Below are 21,374 nucleotides of genomic sequence, written 5' to 3'. Positions count from 1 at the left end.
ACGGCGCCGCGCAGTGGGGCGGAGAGGTCAGAGGAGGGGGGCGCGTTGGGGGCGGGCTGGACCCCCCCCCCAACTTGACAAAACCTAATAACAACCCGGTCTCCCCAGCGCAGCGGGCGAAACCCCACGGGAGGGCAGAGACGTGGCAAGAGGGGACCTGCCGAGCCTGTTCTGGCCTCCGAAGCCGGGGGGGGGGTGGTGCGGGCTGGGCGCGGGGGGGCGGGGGGCCGGCGGCTGCGGCACCTTTAAGACAAGGGAGGACCCCTCTTGCCCTCGGAGAAACCAGGAAGGGAGTCGCGAGCATCATACGGGGCTTTGGCTGTACTGTACAGTTACTGTAGGGGCAGTGACGCCGCCGCCGCCGGAGCGAGGGAGAGACGAGGGGAGGGCGAGCGAGGGGGAGAGCGAGACGCGGACCCCGGAGGCGAGTGGCTGAGGAGCCTAGTCCGAACTCCGAGCCCCGGCCCCGTGCGCCCCGGCCCGGCCCGGCCCCGCGAGGTAAGTCAGCGCCAGGCGCGGCCCCCAGCACAGAGTATAGGGTGGGGACAAGCCGGGGGCTCTGCGCCCACCCCTGCCCTCTCGGGAAGGGGAGATCCGAGGAGCCAGGGACGTTCCGCAAGTTTCAGAGGAGGGGGTGGTTGGCAGCTGCTTGGAGGCTCCAGGCGCCCTGGATCCCGAACCCGGGGAGGGGGCGCCGCCCGGGATGGGGAATTGGGGGCGAAGTGCATGGGCTTGTGCGCCAACCGCCTACCCCCACCACCCCGGGTGCATGGCTTTTCGGGGCTCCCAGGCGCGCGGAGAGCGGGGGAGGGGAAGCGGGGCTGCATTGAGGGTGGGGGGAGCCGGCGTGGGGAGAAGGGGGGCGCGTCGCGTGCTAAGTTTGTTGCTGGGTACTGGGGGCGCTCTCCCCGGCCCAGGGGCCTATTCCATGCTGCGTCTATACGTTGGAGTTGGCTAGGATTGAGCTCCATGGGGTACGGGGGGAGGGGGCTGAAAAACAGGGAGGGGGGCTTGCTGAGGAGGGGGGAGGGGTGGGGTGTCCGGGTGGGCGGGCGCGTCCGCAGGGTCTTCTGGGTGTCGTAGTCTTCCTGCTACTTGTGGCAGGTAGGTGGTAGGCGGCTCGTACTACAAGTCCCAGGGCGCGCTGCGCCGGCGGCCGGCCGCGGCCCGCGGGTAGGGGCGGTGCGGAGGAGGGGCGGTGAGCGGCGGGCCGGCGAGCCAATGGACGCTGGCGGATTGCGCGGTGCGGCGCTGGGGCAGACCCAGCAGGCTCCGGGGCGGGGCCTGAAGCCAGGCTCCCCTTGCCGGGGGCCGGTGGCTGTCCCCGGCTTCCGGCTGCGCGGCCCGCGGGCCGGCCCCCTTCCCGCCCCGGGGCCCCTCCCTGCCTGGTTGTGTAACCGTCCCCAGCCCCCCCCTCGGCCCCCTACCCCGGTGAGGGGGGAGTCACCCACCCGGTGTTCCCCGGGGAGGGCGGCGGCCGTGGTGGCCGCGCGGCGCAGGCGAGCCCGGGGATGCGCGGCCTAGTGCAGGCTGGGCCCATGCGTGGGGGAGGCGGGCGGGCGGACCCAGATCCGGGGTAATTTGCATCACCCTCCCCCCAGTCCGGGTGGGGATTGGCCGCCGGCGGCGGGGGGTGGCGCGGGGCCAGGCTCACTGCCGTCTCCCGGCCCCTCGGAGGAAGCTTGCCCAGCCGCCGCCACCGCCGCCGCCGGGGCCGGGCCCCCTCGCCGCTGACCTGGGAAGGAGGTAGGAACCCCCTGCTCGGGCGGTGCGGCGGGGGCCCGCAGGCTGGGGCGGGGGCCGCGCGCTGCGGCCGGCGCGGGGGAGGGGGCCGCTTCCTGCTCCTGCCCGGGCCTGACTCATCCCTGGGTGGGGGGACCGGCTTGGCCCCTCGGCCTGCCCGCGCCGCTGCACTGCCCCGGCCCTGGGAAAGGGGACAGAAAGCACGCCTATGCACCGCCCGCGCCCCCAAAGCGCGTGACCCTGTCTCCTCTGGCCCGGACCCCCCTCCTTTCCCTTGACGCCACCACCACGTGCGAACCCTGAGCCCGGGCAGAGGAGGGGTGAGCTGGTGGGATCTAGCTCCCTCCCTCTCTACCTGCCTCTCCAGTCTAGGAACCAGCCCCCTCCCCCAGCGAGGGGCCTGGGAACCAGTCAGGGGCCTGAGCCAAGTGCTGGAGCTAGGTGCCCCCCCGCACCCCTGGGATCAGGCCTTTGCGGGTTCTGGGAGGCACTGCCCGCGCTTGCCGGGTAGCCTGGTGGACCGCAGCAAGAGACTACTGTCCAACCAGGCCGGGGCACCCAGTGGGCACCCACTAAATGTTTGGGGAATGCAGCCAGCAGTTGGGAGATCGGCAACTCCTCTTTCCCCCCAGCCAGGTGGCGGAAGTGAGAGAGCTGTTGGCGCCCCTTCCCCGGGTGTGCCCACCTGGCTCACCCATGGGTGGCAGGCCTGGTTTGCTTCCCCTTTCCCTGCCAGCTGCCTGGCAGGTTGGCCTAAGAGAGGGAGAGGAGGTCTAGGATTCCATAAATCCCCCCCACCCTACCCACCCAACAGGGCCAGGGCGTAACCCAGAGTGTGCCGCTCCCACACTGGGGTGGGGGCCTCCCCAGGACCAGCCAGTTACTTCCTATTGGCAGAGCTGGTCTTGGGAGAGGTCCTGGTAGTCCAGGCTGGGCCCTGCTGCTCCAGGCCAGGGCGGGGGTGGGGGAGGACTTTGCCCCCCAGGACCACTTTGGGTGGGGCCTCTAGACCATGCCCCCTAGAGCATGCCAGGCACTTATCAGCTGGGCTCGGGTCTCTGTTTACCGCCAGCCATCGCTGTGGAGACGAGAGCCTGGGGGATAAAGGGGGGGGGGGCAGGAGCCGGTGGCTGGAAGAGCGAAGCCCTGGGATCCGCATGCCTAATGAAGAAAGAGGAGCCATCGGGGACACTGAAATTTTAATTCGTGGGCCACTTTGGGGGGGTATTTATTGTTCAATTCTGATTGGCTGCCGAGTGGCCAGTCAGCACCCAGGCTGTGCCAGGAGCCACACAACTCTCAGCAGAGGCCCTAGGAGAAGCTGCCTGGGTGGCTGCAGGGAGTCCATGCATCCCTTTCTCTGTGTGGGAGACTGAGACCCAGCAGAGCTCAGCCTTTGTCCGGTGGGGAAGGTTCCAGGGCAGCAGCAAGTCTTGTGTTTGCTTTTTCACTTCCCTTCTTTTCCTGGGGCCCTCTGACCCGCAGCTGGGTCAGGCTGGTGGCAGTCCCCATCAACATTTGAGGAAACTGAGGCCTAGAGGGGAGGCCGAACATGAGTGTTGGAACTTGGGGACTTAAAGCAAACCTCAGAGAGGATGCCTTGTTCAGCAGGGGAGACAGGCCCTGGGGGAAGCAGAGAGCAGCCCAAGGTCACCCAGCTAAAGCTGCGCCTGACCCCTGTGGTCTGCCTTCCCATGTGGCCTTGTTCAAAGTCCTCCCTGTGCCCTACCCAAGAGGCACCTGCCCACCTGTCTTCCACAGGGCCCGGAGTTTGACAGCAGGTACCTGTTGGCCAAACAGAGCCTCCCTGGAACTTATTAAACTCTTTGTCCAAAGAGAATAATGGGGCTCAGAGAGGGCCTGAGGTGCCCAAGGTCACACAGCATGAGTTACAGTTCTGTTTCCCAGCCTTCCCTGGTAGGCACCTTTAAGACCTTCTAGGCCCTTTCTTGCTCCCCCCAAGCCACAGCCCTGCACCTTGGCACCTTGGCCACCGGAGATGGGCAGGGCTCTGGGTTTTATGACCCATTACACCTGAGGAGGTCACCTCACAAGAGGGTAGGACTCAGGGCCAGTCCCTCTGAAGCTGAGCCAGTCCTAGGAGGGTAGCTGCTGGGCTTTCCAGTGCCAGGGCACTTGCTTCGTGACCTTGGATATGCCTGTTGGCCTCTTGAAGCCCTAGTGTTGTCTCCCGCTTCCCCTGTAACATGGGCTTGTTGTAGGGTCCCCCCAGGTGGTGCCTGCAGATCTGCCTGTTTTCTTTCCTCTCATGGAGGAAACACCTAGGTCCGCTCAGGGTGCGGCAGGGATTCTGTTGGGAGTATGTGCAGGCTGGGTACCTGAGAGACCATGGATTGCTCTGCAGTAGCCCTGGGCAGAGGGGGACCAGAGGAACAAGCTTGGGTGGGGGCCACTGTGGTTCAGTCCTAGCCCTGCCCTTGGCTGTACCTGAGGTCCACCGAGGGAGGTCACTTTGCCCTGCCACCTTGAATTTTCCCATCAGCACAATGGGGAGATTATCTTCAGCCTAGAAATGTCATTGTCAGGATTTCCTCAGTGATTCCTCAGGAACGTTTGTTGAGCCACTGCAGTGCAGAGTCAGGGCCTGTGGGAGCCCCTCCTGCATTCCTGTGCTGGTGCCCCTTGGGGTCAGGGCCCCTTCCCTGAATTCATAGGTGTTGGCTGGACTCCAGCCCTGCCCCAGGCGGCCTGTGTGACCTCTGGCAAGCCTCTCCCTTTTTTAGGCCATCATAAGGCAGCTCTGAGGGGGTGTGGGAATAAGCTGTCCTCAGCTTCAAGGTCCCCAGGGTGGGGGATTTAGTCACCTGCTGGTACCTGGGGGCAGTGTGTGGGGGAAGGGGAAGGAGCCCTGGGAGGACTAGTTAGGCAGGACGGAGCCAGGTGGCCTGTGTTCAAATCTAGCTCTGCTGTGTAAGCCTGGGCGAGTCACTTTCCCTTAGTTTTCTGACCTGTAACATGGCGCCTCCATTACAGACCCTGCTCTCAGAGCTGTGAGAAGGGATGTGGAGATGATTGAGGTCAGACCTCTGTTGCCCTTAGGGCTCGAGGCCCAAGCTTGGAGCACCAAAGTGTAGGTGCCACCTGGAGAATCTGGCACTTCTGAGGAGCGTGGCCAAAGGACCAGCACCTCCATCTGTCCTCCCAGCAGGCTGGATGGCCACTGAGTAGAAGCATCCCCACCCACATCTTTCTGGTTTAACTGGAAAATAAGGCCTGGTCCCATCTCCCATCAGGATGTTTGATGTGAGGGAATGGGCCGGATTTATGGGCATAGGACACTGGGGCCCCAAGAGGCTGAGCACCCCTTTGTAGTTTCCAGTCAGAGCCCTGCACCTACTCAGGCTGGGGGTGGAGGTAGGGTTTGTGCCAGTGTTCCAGGTGACAAGCAGGCCTTAGGGGAGGGAGGGAGAGGCCTGGAGGCAGAGAGGAGCAGGACTCCTAGAGGTCGCCCAACTTCCCATGGTCATCTGGGATAAGCAGGATAAGCAGGTGCAGCCTGAGCAAGGGCAGGGTAGACAGTGATGGGATTCTTTGAATCCTGGCTTTGCTTACTTCAGTGACGGGAAGCTCATTCCTTCCACCTCACCCTGAATGGCTCTCTTCCTGGGGCTTCCTCATGGAACCCATTCTTGGGCTGTACTTCCTGGCGCATGACAGCACTCAAAGCGTGGGAACAGGGTGAGCCTGAGTCCCACCCATGAGTTGGGGGTCAGCGGGGTCCCCATGACCTCATCCTCACCCGCTCCCCAGCACACACACTTCCCACTGGACCTGCAATCTTCCTGCCTCTGGCCCTTTAAGGCTGGGGCAGGAAGCCCCTCCCCATTTAGGGCAATAAATGGACACATAAAATGGCCGAGGGCCTGTTTGCTGATTTCTGGCCAGAGGGAGGCCTGTGAGGACAGGGGGAGGGCTGGCGATGGGCAGCCAGCAGCCACCCTGAGCCTTTGGTGCCCACCCCCCAGTTGGGACACTGAATTCCTGTCTCATTAAACCCTTGTCCAGATATTGGGCCAGGCGGGGATTGGCACCAAGTCAGGGTAGGGTAACCCGTCAGGACCAACCTTGCAACACAGGCTGTGTGCCTGGGAGGTGACGGGGGCAGCTGGGTGTGGGCCTGGCAGCTGAACCTGGATACCAGACTTGCTGTGTGACCTTGGGCCAGCTGCCCACCCTCTCTGGGCCTGGTTTCACTCCCCTGGCTTCTTCCTCGTACACCACAACCCACTTCTTGGCACAGTAGGTGGTGAAGTTCAAAAAACCCCTCATCCACAAGGGGGGAGGTGAACAGCCTTGTTGGGGACACTAGCACACAGTAGGTCCCCAGGCAACATTTGCTGAATGTGTAAGAGTGGGACTCTGGACTTAAAGCACCTCCAACCCCCTTGCCACTGTAACAACCCCCGAGGAAACTGAGGCACAGAGAGGCGCTCCCTCTTGCCCAAGGTCACCCCAGCTCGGAAGTGGAGGAGCTGGGGTTTGGATCTGGGCTGCCCATGCATGACACATAGTTGGTATTTAATGTCTTTTTGGTTTCTTTTCATATTCTTTATGGGTACAGGGGTCTTGACCCCTTGTGAAGCTATCCCTGTCATAGACATTCCTCCAGAAAGGCTTTGGGTGGCGATTACCTGAGGAGTGTGGGTGGGTGGAGGAGGCCCAGTCCCAACCCTCACCTTGTGCCTGACCTTGGAAAGTCTACTCCTTCCTTGGGTCCCTTCTCCCAGGTACCCGCCATCAGGTCTTTGCCTTTGCCGTTCCAATGCCTAGGATCACCTTCCTGCGATCTTGGGGTCCTTCCTGGGTGGCACCTGCTGCTTCTGGTACCAGGTCAAGGCATTCTTGACCTCACCCCAGTGGCCCAGCAGTTGAGTGGCAGCAGCTGAGGCTGCTTCAAGTCAGAGAGTCTTAAGTCCCCACCAGCTGGTCTGGTCATCTCTCCAAGCCTCTCGTCTGTAAAGCCCAGAGTTTTATAGTGGAGAGGATAAAATGAAAGTGCCTGGTTAGCTCCTGAAAATTCCCAGGTACAGAGGAGGCCCCCGTGGAGGGCTGAAAGCCAGCCTGGGTCCTGGCCATCCTTGGAAAGAAGCTTCAGTGAGTGATCCTAAGTTCGTTGGGAGGTGGGACCAGCAGTGTCCCGTGGTCCTGCATGTGTTGTCTGGCAGTGGGTGGGGCTGGGTGTGGGTTCTCTCCCGCCGTAGCTTTCATCTGGTTGAATGCTGTGTTCCTACTACGCGCCACCCAGGGGAGGGCCCAGCAGGAGGGCCTAGGGGTGGCCCATAGGGAGGAGGGCACCCCACCTCCAGCTCAGGAGGAGCCTGCTGAGGCCTGCCCCTAGGCCTGTCAGATCAACTCAGAGGCCCCAGGGCAGGTGATCTGGGAGATGGAGTTGTGATGAGCACAGGTGGGTGTGGGCCTGAGCTCAGGAGACCCTAGCACTGGCTGTTGAGGGGGAGGGGCTTTCTGGAGAAGTTTTGTTGGATTGTCAATACCAAGGAAACCACTACTTATGGGATACGTGCTAGGTGTCTGGTGCCAGGGCACTCAGTGTTTTACTTCCAGGCCGGCCCCACCTGACCCACCAAGAGGGTTCAGCCCTATTCCTTTTCCCATCTAATAGGCTCTTCTGCCTTCTTATTAGAGGGAGAGGCTTGAGAGACGCTGGTGGGTGGTGGCCCTGGGCCTGGCAGGCAGATGGGATATGTTCCTGGGGAGAATGTGGGTTAAGTGTCTGCAGAGCCAGTTTAGTTTCCATGGCAAGGGTGGGTTGGGGGCCAGCCTCTCACCTCTTACCAGCTCCTGGACCCCAGAACCCATGGATCAACCTTGATAGTACCCTTGGGTGGGATTCCATAAGTCTCTGAGCCTTGGTTTTCTCATCTGTAAAATAGGGACTCCTGCTTCTCTCATGGGGACTTTTCTTAGCTGGCGCATCCCCAGACCTTGTCCTTTGAGGAGGGAGTCTATTGATTATCTGGAGAAATAGAGTCTCCTGGGAGAAGACAGGGACATGGACACTCAGGTCTTTTGCACATGGTACACTGTACCCAGCTGGTGGAGACCAGTGCCCCATGTCAGGCTCAAAGACCAAGCTTGCTCCTTTTCTTCTGGCAAAGTGGAAGCCTGGGCATCTTAACACTTAAAGTAGGGCTGTGCCAGCCCCCTGGCCTGGTGCTCTCAGTTGCTCATGGGAGGGGGTGAATCACCTGAACTATTTCAGGTCCCAACCTTGAGGCAGCTGGAGACAGCTCAAGGTCCAAGGGGAACTTAGGGGCACCTGGGGAGCAATGGCAAGCAGGGCCAGGCTAACCATCTTGTTGCATTGGTGGCCTGGATGGGGAGGGGCAGATGAGGAGGGGCCGAGGCCTGTCTGATCCAGAGCCCCATCTGCCCACTTACTCCCCAGAGCCAGGGACCAGACGGCAGATGGTGGCAGGGGGTGGAAGCTACCACAGGGGGCTCCTTGATGGCAGAGCCTCAAGGAGGGTTGACCTCCATCCTCCTGCTCCCAGCAGCCACAGCTGCGCTGACCCCCACTCCTTGCATGTACATGCGTGCGCGTGCACACACACCACCACTGCCACCACCAAGGGCTGGTGGAACAGAGGGGTGAGCCGCCAGGAGTGGAGCAGCTGGTGCAGTCTCCGGGAAAGAGGGCAGGCCTTAGAGAGAGACATCCTGGGAAGTGTAGTGCCTGCCTGCCCGCCCCACTGCACAAAGGCCTCTGTGTCAGCCCAAAGGCCTGGATCCCACTCCCAGGGTGGCCTTCAGTCGGCACACTCCCATCCTGGCCTTGTGCTGGGCTGCACCAACCCTGGGCTCACGTGCCAGGCTGACTACCTGAATCCCACTCTCAGCAGGACAGCCCTGGGTCTGCACAGTCCTGTCCTGGCCTTGTGCTGGGCTGGGCCACTTGGCTGGGAGGGGTTGAGGGGGGATGTCCTGGGGTCCTTGGGAGGCTAAGGAAGACCCAACTCAGCTTGCTCTGTGCCTTCCAGGAGCTCTGGCCCGAGAGCTGACTGGCTGGGCCTGGAGGAATGTGGGTTGTGTTGGGTGGCTTGGGACGACTGGGGGCTCCCCAGAGAGGGTGGAGGGGTGGGGACAGGAGCCAGAGGGTTGCACAAGCGCCCAGTGGGTGGATGAGTCACAACCCAGGAGAAGGCGGAAAAAAGGAGGGGCGGGGAGAGGGGTGGGACAGACAGTTCTCAGCGGCCTGGCTCTTCCAAAGGTCTCTGCCCATTTGACAGATGGGGAGATTGAGGCCTGGAAAGTGGCAGGGCCTTGTCCTGGCTGTGCAGTGGAGAAGGGTGCTGATAATTGGAGAGTGCTGGACAAGCAGGAAGCTTCTTGACAGAGTCAGCAGGGGTAGCAGGGGAGGGAGCATCAGTTGGTAGCCTGCTTCCCCGCATTACTCCTTTCCAGGGCCAAGACGAGTCCTGGGGGCTCCAGTGGGATAGAAAGGGGTTTGTCCTTCAGAGTCATTGCCACACCACGCCAAGGCAAACCCATAGTCCCAATGACACCAGCGGGGTTCTTGCCTCTTCCTACTGTCTCAAGAGCCCCCCCCCCCCCCCCAGAGAACTAGATCTCACCCTGAGGCTGCAGTGTGCGTCAGGCCTGGTGGGGATGGACAGGCTGGTTGGGTACTAGCTCTCAGGTCAGATGCCCTGGGTTTAGCTGGGGCACCACTACGGGGCCTTGGGTACATGGGCTGCTCTCCCTGAGCCTTGTCTTCTTCTTCAGTAGAGACTGTGCTGCCTGTGGGAATGCAGGGGGCTTGGCATGACAGCACACCATGAGAGCCTTGTTAAGATCACCACCGTGGCCTCTTAGGGGGTACTAGCTTAGGGGGCATGGGTAGAAGGCTGAGCTCAGATTCACTAAGAAACAGCCTGTGTTGGGGCTTTTATTGAGCACCTACTGTATGTTCCTTTATCACCTCAAATTTCCCTTTGGATGGGCACTTCTTTGAGCCCTCTAGTGGAGGAGTAGGTGCCAGCGTTCATCTCTTAAGCACCCACTGTGGGTTTCGCCAGCGTAATCTTACATTCTGCAATCTAATGTAGAACTAGACATGGACTGCCCTGGTGCACACCTGGAGAAACTGAGGCTGGGAGGGCAAGGTGGGGCACTACCCTGAGGGTCTCAAACACTGGTAGTGGCCCTGCATACTCAACCACCCCTTCTTCCTCGGTGCTGCAGGTCTCGGCACAGAAGATGGCTGGCGGCGTGGACGGCCCCATTGGGATTCCGTTCCCCGACCACAGCAGTGACATTCTGAGTGGGCTCAACGAGCAGCGGACGCAAGGCCTGCTGTGTGACGTGGTGATCCTGGTGGAGGGCCGAGAGTTTCCCACACACCGCTCAGTGCTGGCAGCCTGTAGCCAGTACTTTAAGAAGCTGTTCACATCGGGCGCTGTGGTAGACCAGCAAAACGTGTACGAGATCGACTTTGTCAGTGCCGAGGCACTCACAGCCCTCATGGACTTTGCCTATACGGCCACGCTGACTGTCAGCACAGCCAACGTGGGTGACATCCTCAGTGCCGCCCGATTGTTGGAGATCCCTGCTGTGAGCCACGTCTGTGCTGACCTCCTTGACAGGCAGATCCTGGCGGCCGATGTGGGCACTGACACCGGGCAGCTGGACATGGTAGATCAAATTGATCAGCGAAATCTCCTCCGTGCCAAGGAGTACCTCGAGTTCTTCCAGAGTAACCCCATGAACAGTCTGCCCCCCTCTGCAGCTGCCGCCGCTGCCAACTTCCCGTGGTCTGCCTTTGGCACATCCGATGATGACCTGGATGCCACCAAGGAGGCTATGGCCGCCGCTGTGGCTGCTGTGGCTGCAGGTGACTGCAATGGCTTGGACTTCTATGGGCCTGGCCCCCCAGCTGAACGTCCTCCAGCTGGGGATGGAGACGAGGGCGACAGCAACCCAGGTCTGTGGCCAGAGCGGGATGAAGACAACCCAGCTGGGGGCCTCTTTCCACCCCCTGTGGCCCCAACGGCTGCTGCCACGCAGAACGGTCACTATGGCCGGGGTGGGGAGGAGGAGGTGGCCTCTCTGTCAGAGGCAGCCCCGGAGCCAGGAGACTCTCCCGGCTTCCTGTCGGGAACAGCCGAGGGGGAGGACGGCGATGGGACTGATGCAGATGGGCTTGCGGCCAGCACACTGCTACAGCAGATGATGTCGTCGGTGGGACGGGCAGGGTCGGCAGCCGCGGGGGACAGTGATGAGGAATCGAGGGCAGATGATAAGGGGGTCGTGGACTACTACCTGAAGTACTTCAGCAGTACCCACGACAGCGACGTCTACCCAGCGTGGTCGCAGAAGGTGGAGAAGAAGATCCGGGCCAAGGCCTTCCAGAAGTGCCCCATCTGTGAGAAGGTCATCCAGGGCGCTGGCAAGCTGCCACGGCATATCCGGACCCACACTGGTGAGAAGCCCTATGAGTGCAACATCTGCAAGGTCCGGTTCACCAGGTGAGCCTGTGCCACTGTGGCAGGGGACTGAGAGTGGTGGTGGGTTTGCTGGGTTCTCTGCCCAAACTGCAGCCATGTGCGAGCTCCCTCCTGTACACACACACACATTCCCTCCCTCCCTCCCTCTCTCTCTCTCTCTCTGCTTCTGTGGACAAAGGCAGTGCTGCCCTGCCCTGGAATGACACCTTCATTTCAGGACATCCCCCATGTGCCCCTCGAGAGCAGCCTTTGGGTGGGGAGAGTGCAGGCACTAAACCAGATGACCGCACAGAATCTAAAACGTGCCAGGTGGTGCTGCAGGAGGCTGGAATGAAGAACACCAGCATTCACCCTTCTTTTTCCATGGACAGTTCTTCAGACTGGGGGCGAATTTTTGCCTTGGGAGAGGCCCACAGCCAAATAGGAAGCAGAGAGCTCTGGTGGTTTGAGTCACTTTACATCTCCTGTGAGCCTGGGAACTAGCTTCATTCGGCCAACATGTATGCACCTGCCAGGTGCCAGGCCCTGATCTAGATGCTAGGGATGCAAAAATAGAGACAGGCCGAAAATCCCCATGGGGCCGACGGAGCATGTGTGAGATATAACCTCAGAATTGATAACACTAGCTGGTGGAACACGCTAGGGAGGAAGAGAACGAGAACAAGGGGGTTGGCCGTGGGTGCTGCTGTGAGCAGAGCTGAGACCTGAAGGAGGGGAGGGAGAGAGTTGTGGGGAAAGGGAAGGGCAGAAGAACAGCCAGTGCAAAGGTTCTGAGACCAGTTGAGCTTGGAGGATCACTGTGGCCAGGGGAGGGGAATTGGCAGAAGAGCCACAGGGCTTGGTCCTGGGGCAGGAGTTTGAGGCTGGGCTAGGCTGGAGGAAATTTGTGATTCCGTCTTAGAAGTCCAGAGGTAGCCGGCTGGGCCTTGTGGGCCAGCCTAGTGGGGGCAGGGGGCTGACGTGTAGGGGCCTGTCCAGGCTGGGTGACTAAGCACCACCCCCTACCCCCACCCACCCTGGGGTTCCCCCAGCCACACCTACCCATACTGAAGAAAGAAGCCATTGTCCCAGCTTCCTAGTTCTGCCCCATGGGGACAGGACTGGGGGCTGACCCCTAGACCCTTCCCCAGCAGGCCAGGCAAGGAGGGTGTGGCCTGGATTCTAGGGATCTAGAGTGCCAGGCGGGGGCAAAGGACACCACCCGGAATGCAGGCAGTGCAGTTGGTGGCCTGGCCCACTGCTTTGGTGAGATTGTGGTTCTGGTAGTTTGTGGGGGGGCCCTCTTCCAGATGGGGGTATGGAGTTGACTGTAGGCTTTGCCCTCAGGGGTCCCTGTCCTGTGAGGAACAGCTTGGTGAGGGCACAGCAAGCCAGGATCTGGAGAGGGGAACAGGCTGACCTGTGACCCCCCACCATGGGCCTCAGGCTGTTTCACTCTGACCTGGAGTTCTCTTGGCCACACCAGTCCTAACCCAGGGCTGATCCCATTTGCAAGTCAGGGAAACTGAGGCACAGAGAGAGAGAGACACCAGGCCAGGTCTGTCTTCTCCCACAGGCCCACCTGGCTTCTTTCTGTCCCTGGCCTAGGTCCCCAGCCCCCACCCCTTCCTCCAGGCCCAGGGGCCCCTCTGAGTCACACTAGAGAGTTGAGTAAGCGGGGCCTGTGGTGGCAGGGGCTATAATTACCCGGGCCGGGGCTTGGGGTGACGAAACCGGAGTTGATTCCACCTCCACCCCAACTTGGCACAGCCCCTGACCCACTGTGCAGCTCAGTGCAAGTCACTTCCCCTCTCTGAGCCTCAACTGGGACATCTCTGTGTAGTGCTTGGCACTGTCAGAGTCCCTGCCGTCCTCTCTGTGACCTGGCCCCATGCAGTGGTCTGGGCAGGGCCCCTGGGAGACTTGGCAGAGCCCCAGGCAGGAGGCCTGTTTTCTTCTTCCTTCTATGGATAAGAAGAGGAATTCAGAGAGGTTTAGCCTTTTGCCCAAGGCCACACAGCAAGCAGGGTCCAAGGTCCCACAGCAGGCAGGGTCCAAGGCCCTTTTCAGACCCCCTGAGGGGGTCTCTCAGGACTGCCCCTAGCCACAGCCTGCCTTTCTGAAAGAGTCACAGTATCAACCTCAAGGCCAGCAGGGGTCAAGGGGTTGTCTCGGGAGGGGGCATGGCCCAGTGCCCGCTGACCCTCACCCCATCCACAGGCAGGACAAGCTCAAGGTGCACATGAGGAAGCACACAGGTGAGAAGCCGTACCTGTGCCAGCAGTGCGGGGCGGCCTTCGCCCACAACTACGACCTGAAAAACCACATGCGCGTACATACGGGCCTGCGGCCCTACCAGTGTGACAGCTGCTGCAAGACCTTCGTCCGCTCCGACCACCTGCACAGACACCTCAAGAAGGACGGCTGCAATGGTGTTCCTTCGCGCCGTGGCCGCAAGCCCCGTGTCCGAAGCGGGGGGCTGGGGGGACCTGACCCCAGCCCTGGGGCCACTGCGCTGCCCAGTGCCCCTGCCCCACCCGGCTCCCCTGAGGCCCGGCGCAATGGCCAGGAGAAGCACTTTAAGGACGAGGACGAGGACGAGGAGGAGGCCAGCCCTGATGGCCTGGGCAGGTTGAATGTAGCAGGCGCTGGCAGAGGGGGTGGCGACGGGGCCACTGGGACCCCTGCTGATGGCAGCTTTGCGGCTGGACTCGCCTGAAAACCAAAAAGAAAAAACAGAAACCCAAGAGACAGAAAGAAAGAGAAAGAGAGAGAAATCACCCACCACCCCCTAAAAAACATACAAAAAGAAAATCTATCTATATGCAGATATCTATATCGAGATATATATATATATACAGATATATATATATATATATATATATATATATATATATATATATGAAGCGTCACAGAATCTAGGATAGTGCTTTTCTCAGATTTTTCTCTTTCATGATGTTCTCTCCCTTCACGGGGACTCTTGCCCTCCACCTCCCAGCTCCCCTTCCCCCTATCCCATCAGTGGGTTTTGGGGCTTGGTTTGGAGTTTATGGGACACGAGGGTTCTGAGTTCCCTCCTCCCCCCAGGTGCCCCCAGCATGGGGTCTGGGGTCCCATCCGAGACCTGGGCAGGGCCCCAGGCCCCAGGCAGGGAATTGGGCTGCTGTAGGGGGTGGGGAGGGTGGGGCCAGGGTGGGCTTTAGTTTTTTTCCCCTTGCTGGTTTTTATGAGTCTTTCAGATAAGACCTTAAATGATTTCTGTCTGCTGTGAGTGGACGTTAAATCGGTCCCCGCCCTTCCCCCCACCCTCCTTCCTCAGGGCACTTAATAAGTGGGGGTCTTCCCCGTGATCTCCCCTATGGTCTCGTCACCTCCTATCCTTGCCTGTGGTCTCCTCTATCTCCTGGCCACTGCGACAGAAATCTATTTATTTCCAGGTGTGGGGAAAGGGGAGAAGACGAGGGAAGAGGGGGCACCAGGTGGCTCCCAGGGGCTCCTGCTACCTTCTTCCGTGGCACTTAAAACCAGTGGGGCACCTGGAAGCCACAGCTTAGAGTGCCCCGACCACCTCCATCTGTGTCCCCCCTGACCAGGCCACCTAGATCCCCACGCAGAGTTTGGAGATTCAGAACTTGTCTTTACCCTCTCCTCTCCTCACCTCTCCCTTGAACCCTCTCCCAATTTTTTAAAGCACTTTTTAGGTTGTTTTTCCCTCTTTTCCTCCTTAAAAACAAAATTTATATATATAGAGAGAGATATATATATTAAAATATATACTTTTTCTCAGAGGAGCAGGTGTGGGGTGAGACAGCCAAGGGCAGAGGGAGCCCAGGGCCTTACGGTGGCAGGGATGGGGGGGGAGGAGTCCAGAAGTTCCAGTGTCACAAAAGCAATAAAAAGATTTTACAAAATGAAAGGAAAAAAAAAAAACAACCAACCACAGATAGAAGTCTCGGCACTTTGTAACAGAACGGGTACTATATCTTAATTTAAAAACATGTTTACAAGTTGCAACCAACTTCTATGAAAAGTTGAAAAGACAAAAAAAATGAGAGAGAGAGAGAGAGAGAGAGAGAGCGAGCAAAAAGAAATTCCTAAAAGCTGATTTATTTTTGTACAAAATAACAAAAACCCCACCACCAGATGTAGAACCCACTTCTGTCCCCCGAGGTGAGAAAAGTCAGGAAGGCCGTGGGCGAGGGCAAGGTCCTCTGAGGGAGCCCGTGCTTCACCACGGGTCTCTGCCTGGCAGGCGGGGCTGCGGGGGGTTGTGTTTCTGCCATGTCCCTTGTTCCCTCCCATTCTGCCCCCTTTTTGGTTCTGATTAGAGATGTCTCGTTACCCACTAGCCATACAATGGCCACCCGTGTTTGCGGGGACCCTCCTTACTGATTCCCTAGCTCAGGGATGGGCCCAAGAAAGGGCTGGCCTTCCAACCAGCCAGAGCAACCCAGTCTCCCCAGCCCTGCACTTGACCCCCAACCTTGCTCTCCCCTTACCCTCGCTGCTTCCTGGCTTTCCGCCTTCCAACATGGCCACCTTTCCTCGTGGCCACCGAAAAGCTGCCATCTTGGGTATGCCATCCCTGTCGAGGTTGGTGACGGGGGCCCCTCCTCCAGGGCCTTACACCCCCCGGGCACCCCTCTTTTTACTCAAAGGCACTGACTGTCATCTGGGGGCTGGCACCTCCCTCCCCCAGCCTCTGGCTCCCCAAAGGCCCGGTGTTCACCGAGCCACAGGCCACGGACTGGGGCCAGGGCAGGGGAGACTATGTTGCCAGAGGCCAGGGCACCTTCGCCCCTTCTGCATATGCAACGCCTAGTCTGGGACCCTGTACATAGGCACATCCTGCTGAGCTGAGATCTTCCTCGTCAAAGCCCGAGGTGGGGAGGGTGCCCCTGCTCCCCCCCTCTAGTCGCTGGTCTGTCTCCTGGTGCCCCTTTGCTCTGTGACAAACCCAGTCTTCTCATCTATTTCATTTTCTTTTTTTAAAGGGAAGCTTTTTAAGAAGGCAACATTCATCATTGTTTCTACAGGATAGTTTTCGTCTACTCCCGGCCTCCCCCAGCCCTTCAGCCCCACAAAAATGTCTCAGGAACCCCCCCGCCTGAGGGGGGTGGCAAGGGAGCCCAGGGCCGCGTGGCCTCATTCACACCCCAGCATCACGGGGAGAGCTCTTTTCAGAGGACCGTCTGTGGAGGTCAAGCACAGAGCTCAAGCACCCAAGCCAGGGCCCCCCCCCCACCCTACCCCAGCTCCCAGAGAGGTACCCTGAGGGGATAGCCCTCTCCTCCTACCCACACACCTCCTTGCAATAAAACCAACTGAAAAACTACAGCTGTCGTCCTGGCCAGTGGGGGTGACTGGACTTGGGGGAGTCGAGGCCTCTGGGACTATGGTGGGGGCATGGGCTGAACCCCGCCGAGCACACTTTAACACAAAGCTCCTTGGGAATTGCACTAAACCCCAGCTTCCGCAGCCCTGCCCACCCACTCCGCCTTAACCCCTCTTCTGCTGCCCGCCAGCCTGTCCCAGGGGCCACAGCATCTGCATGGGCCCAGAACTGGGACCCCTACCTGCCCAGCCCAGCCTTCAATTCCGCGCAATCACATACTGTATATAGATGTGGATCGATTTTATTTTTATTCTTTAAATTAAGGTTGTGATAAAGTGTTGCCAAAGATACTGCTGAATTCTCACGTTTCAGGAAACAAAACAATATCTGAGGGGGAACGTGCTGACTGGTCGGAAAGGACACAGCAAGCAGTTTTTTTGTTTGGTTGTTTGGGGTTTTTTTGTGTTTTCTTTTTTTCGGGGTGTTTTTTAACTGCCTGGTACAAAAAAGAAAAAAGAAAGTGAAATTGTTCTTTCCATCATCTTGGTGAAGTTGCGTGGATGTGTGCGCGCGTGTGTGTGAGAATGAGGTCCAGGCTGGGGGGCTCAGGTGGAGGCTCCGGGGCGAGCTCTGCAGCGGGGGTGGTGGGCCTGGCAGGATGGGGCCTGGAGCCCCCACCTGGGGTGCTCTCCAGCCTGCAGGACCTGGAGGGGAAGGTGAACATCCTTGCTGCTGCTCCCTGCCTAGCCCCCCTACCCTGACCACGACCCTGACCCTGACCCTGACCCCGCCTTTTGAGATTAAAAGAAAAAAAAGGCCAAAAAAAAATAATAATTTAAAAACCAGTGAATGTAAAGTGCTGGACGAGGCCCAGCCTGGCGTGGGTGTGGGCCTGTGTCCAGCCAGGCTCCACGGGCCATACCAAAGTCTGCCCCCTTGGGCGGCCCGCCCAGGAACCCCATGTGGCCACCTCGTCTTGTTGCCCTGTTTTTACAGGGCTGTCCCTCTGCTTCTTTCTGAGAGGGGTCTCAGGTGGGAAGGGAGGGTCCTCCAGTCCCATCCAGGGTCTTCTGGGGAGCCTGCACTACTGAGACCCGTCATCTGTGTCGCACATGGGGGACTGAGGCAGAGGCCAGGGCCCTCCAGAGCCGAGGCCATCCAGGTGGCCAGGATTGTAGGAGGTGAGACAGAGAGAGTGAAAAGAAAAAAAAAATTAAAAAACCAACAAAAAAAGCAAAAATCCTATTTTTTGAGAAAGAAAGATATTTATATTTGCAGTTTTATTTTAAAAAGTTATTTAAGCTGAGGAAGCAGCCTTCCTGGAGTGGCGGTGTTGGCCGGCGCGGGGCGGGTCAGGGCCAGGGGGCCTGGGCGCCTAGGAGTCGTAACCTCAGAGTTAAGACTGGCTCGCACTAAATATATAAATTTTCATAGTGGGGTAGGGGGCAGGACCAGGAGGTGAGGGGGCTGGGGAGACCCCCACCCCATGGCTGTGGCTGCCTGGAGGCCACAGCCAGGGGTCCTGATGCCCAGGTACCCTCCAACCCCACCCAGGCCCAGACACAAGGTGCCTTGGACTTTGGGGGACCAGGCCTGGTGAATGGGGGGTCACGGGCACAGAGCACAGACATTCCATAGACTGTATTTGAGAGTCTTTATAAAATGTGGGAGATTTAAAAAAATGATAAAAATGCACTTTTGGGGGGTGGGGGGAGAAGCTTTAAAGGTAATAAAAACAAAGACAAAAGATGATGAAAAACCGGACATAAAAATCATTTTTCTTGTACATAAAAAAACCACTAAACGCAGCCTGTTACGACCGCTGCTGCCTCATTTGCCTGATTTTGATGTTCTGTGTTTTGTTGGAGGGAACCTGGGGAGTGGGGATGGAGGGTTTAGGGGCCCCTTCCACGTGGGTTGGACATCTGGTTTACATCACTTGGGGGCCCCCAACTTGGGTTTCAGAGGACCCAGTGCTCATCAGCTTCACCCTTCCTGTCAGCCCTGGGGGTGGAGCAGGGAAGGGAGGGGCCTGGATACAGTGACTGAGCCTCTGGGCTCCAGGGTGGGGTAGGTGTCTGGCAGTGCTGGGGCCTGCACCCCTACAGAGGAGGTAACACCCTCAGACAAGGGCAGGTGGCTCCAGGAAGGGGCTGAGGCATGGTAAGGACAGACAAGGAGAACTTGCTGGGTGGGTTCCTTGGTCACCTCCAACTACAAGGTTGCTAGAGGCCTTGGGCAGGGTGACCTTCACTGGGGAACCCCAAGTCTGCCAGAGACCTCCAAGGTACAGTCCCACATTGGGCCTCAGTGACCTGATCAAGAAACTAAGCAGGCTGCTCCCCTACATACCCAGGTTGGAGCTCACACACTGGGGAGGAAAGTTGTGGGCTGCAGCCCCCCATCTCTGGGTTGGGGTCACCAACATAGCCATTTCCAGGGCCATGAGAAGAGGGACCTCTTCCCTCTTATTGCCCAGTCGAGCTCAGGTCAGCGAGGCCTCCCAGAGTTGGGGCGGGTGACAGAAGGGCACAAAAAGCACACAGATGACCATTGGTAATGGCCTGGGAGAGGACAAGCATGACTCTCCGGGAAGTGGGCTCTTCCATAGCAGCCACAGGGAAGGTGTGGGGCCCTGCCTGGTCCTGGGCAGGAAACACTGCCGAGTGCAGGGTTTGGGGAGGGTTTGGTACAGGCTCCGGGTGTCCTCCTTCAGTGGCAAGGTCTGACCTTACGGGATCACATGACAGACATGGGAACCCAGGTCTCCAATTCAGGCTGAGTGGGGGTAGGGGACCAGTGGTTCCACAGCCAGGCACCACAGGGACCTGAGCAGCCACAGGGAGAATGGAGGCCTCTGATCAGGACAGCAATGGAAGAAGGTCCAGCAGCCACTGTGTTTGTGAGGCCTCCTCACTCACACTCCCTCATCCCTGCCCCTGAGGGAGAGGCCTCGGTGTCTGAGTTAACCTGCATAATAATACTATTCACTCCGTAACACCGGAAGCGGTAGCACACTGAAGAGTAGTACAGCCACGGTCACCGTCTCGTTTCAGGACACTCCACCGCCAAAACAAGCCCCATCTCCATCAGCAGTCCCTCCTCCCCCGCCTCCCCCAGCCCCTGACATTCACTGACCCACTTCCTGTCTGTGGACTCACCTGTTCACAGGTCACATACATTGGACCAGTGTGGCTGTTTATGTCTGGCTCCTCTCACTGACCATTGTGTTTTCAAGGTCCATCACACTGCAGCGAGTGTGCTTTTTACGGCCTTTCCACTCCTTTACCTCTGAGTAATATTTCAGTGCATAGACAGGCCACATTTTATCCACTTTTTAATTGATCGGACACTGGGCTTGTTCCCACCTTCTAGCTATTGTAAAGCTGCTGGGATGACTCCTGCACTTCTCATGAGAAGACAGGTTTTCACATTTCCCTTGGGTGGAACTGTGGGGTCGGAAGGTGAGGCCACACCTGAGTTTTTGGAACTGCCCAACTGTTACCACAGCAGCTGCACCATCCTGTGGTCCCAGGTCCTCCTTGTCCTTGCCAGCACTGGTCCTTCACTGTCCTTGATTCTAGCTCTCCTAGTGGTTGTGATTTGCATTTCTCTGGTGATATGACATGGAGCATTTTTTTAGGAGCTGCCTGCCTTGCCAGGCCCAGTAGGAGGACACTGGGCCAGGCGGTTTGAAGTGTAATCTCCCTCATCTGACTAAACATGGCACCTGTTGAACCCTAAACATCACACAGCACAAGGGAACTGTGGACGGGAGGTATTTTGGCCCTTTGGTCCCCTCATCCCCAGCTGACACCTCAGACGCACAGAGAAGTGGATGCCTCGGTGGCTTCACCTTGACCATTTTATTTGTGTTTTTAAAAAACAATTAAATTAGAATACAAATATTAGAAAACAGCGGCCCTCAGTTGCCAGTGCTGATGGAGAGGGGCTGGACTGCGCAACTGAGTTTATACAGTAAAACTGAATTTGCCCTCAACCAGATTTATGTCCCTTTTGTCTTCAGACCTGAAATGATATTGCTTCCTGACTAGTAGAGTTCTGTTTACACAAAGGAAAATTATTCAAGGGCTGGGGAGGGGGGAGGGAGGAGGGGGGAGGGCAGGTAGAGGTGGTCTGGGGAAGCGTGGCCTCCAACGGGGCAAGGATGTTGGGTGGTAGGGCAAGCACCCAGCCGTGAGTGCCTGGAGGCATCTGGGGTGGGCTACAGAAGCCCTGTGGTTGCTGGACCCCCGAGGCCAATCAGACTGCTGAAGGGTGGCCCTCAGCCCAGTCCTGTTGGAAGACGAGTATGAGGCTCCGGGAGCGAGGGGATGGGGGTGCAGGGCAGGCCTCGTACCCGTCGGAAAACCCAAGAGCAAGAAGAGGGGAAGGAACCACCCCAAAATCAAGAGGACGGGGCAGGAGTTCCTGCTGCCCCTTGGAGGTGGCCACCTTCCCGGCGGCGGCACCTGTGGACATCTGAGCTGTTCCGTAGGGAAGTTAACCTGAATTGGAGATACAGAGGTAGCTGGCTAAAAAACTGAGACCCCCCCACGCCACACGGTGCCACACCCTGAAGCCCCCACCTTGAAGGGGGTCCTGGCCACATGCTGGGTCTTCAAAATACCAAGTTATTGCACTTTCAAAAATACAACACATCTGTGGCTAAACCCTCCCTAGCCCGCCCGAGACCCCACCCACCAGCCCATGCCCCCACCACCCCTCTCCCCACCCCAACCCACTCCATGGCTTCTTGGCTAAAAAGCTCACTGCTCAGAGGCCCATTGCAGGGTCTCTGGGCAAGAGGACAGTTCGCAGAAAGAAGAAAA

At 58.7% G+C, this 21,374-nt stretch overlaps 1 protein-coding gene across 2 annotated transcripts; it reads left to right on the top strand.

The window, feature by feature from the left end:
• Positions 1 to 250: 250 nt before the first annotated feature.
• On the top strand, positions 251 to 17,775 carry ZBTB7A (zinc finger and BTB domain containing 7A). 2 transcript variants are annotated; one of them, XM_037042563.1, is made up of 3 exons: positions 251 to 498; positions 9,967 to 11,249; positions 13,428 to 17,775. In XM_037042563.1, exons 2-3 carry the CDS (start codon positions 9,982 to 9,984, stop codon positions 13,924 to 13,926), a joined length of 1,767 nt encoding a protein of 588 aa, XP_036898458.1. In that variant the 5' UTR covers positions 251 to 498; positions 9,967 to 9,981; the 3' UTR covers positions 13,927 to 17,775. The 2 variants fall into 2 exon arrangements, with proteins under 2 accessions (XP_036898458.1, XP_036898456.1); XM_037042561.1 differs by lacking the exon at positions 251 to 498 and adding an exon at positions 1,341 to 1,746.
• Positions 17,776 to 21,374: the final 3,599 nt, after the last annotated feature.

This window comes from Sturnira hondurensis, unplaced genomic scaffold (genome assembly GCF_014824575.4).
Source record: "Sturnira hondurensis isolate 20B ecotype Veracruz unplaced genomic scaffold, ASM1482457v3 Scaffold0003693, whole genome shotgun sequence".
NCBI classification, from domain to species: domain Eukaryota; kingdom Metazoa; phylum Chordata; class Mammalia; order Chiroptera; family Phyllostomidae; genus Sturnira; species Sturnira hondurensis.
Note: the sequence above shows the minus strand (reverse complement) of the source record. Positions and strands in the feature narration are given on the sequence as shown.

What these genes read in the sequence shown, in the direction of transcription:
- ZBTB7A (XM_037042563.1), top strand. Translation starts at nt 9,982, where the DNA reads ATGGCTGGCGGCGTGGACGGCCCCATTGGGATTCCGTTCCCCGACCAC. An exon ending in TGCAAGGTCCGGTTCACCAG is followed by an intron (nt 11,250 to 13,427) that starts GTGAGCCTGTGC and finishes CCCCATCCACAG; the next exon opens with GCAGGACAAGCTCAAGGTGC.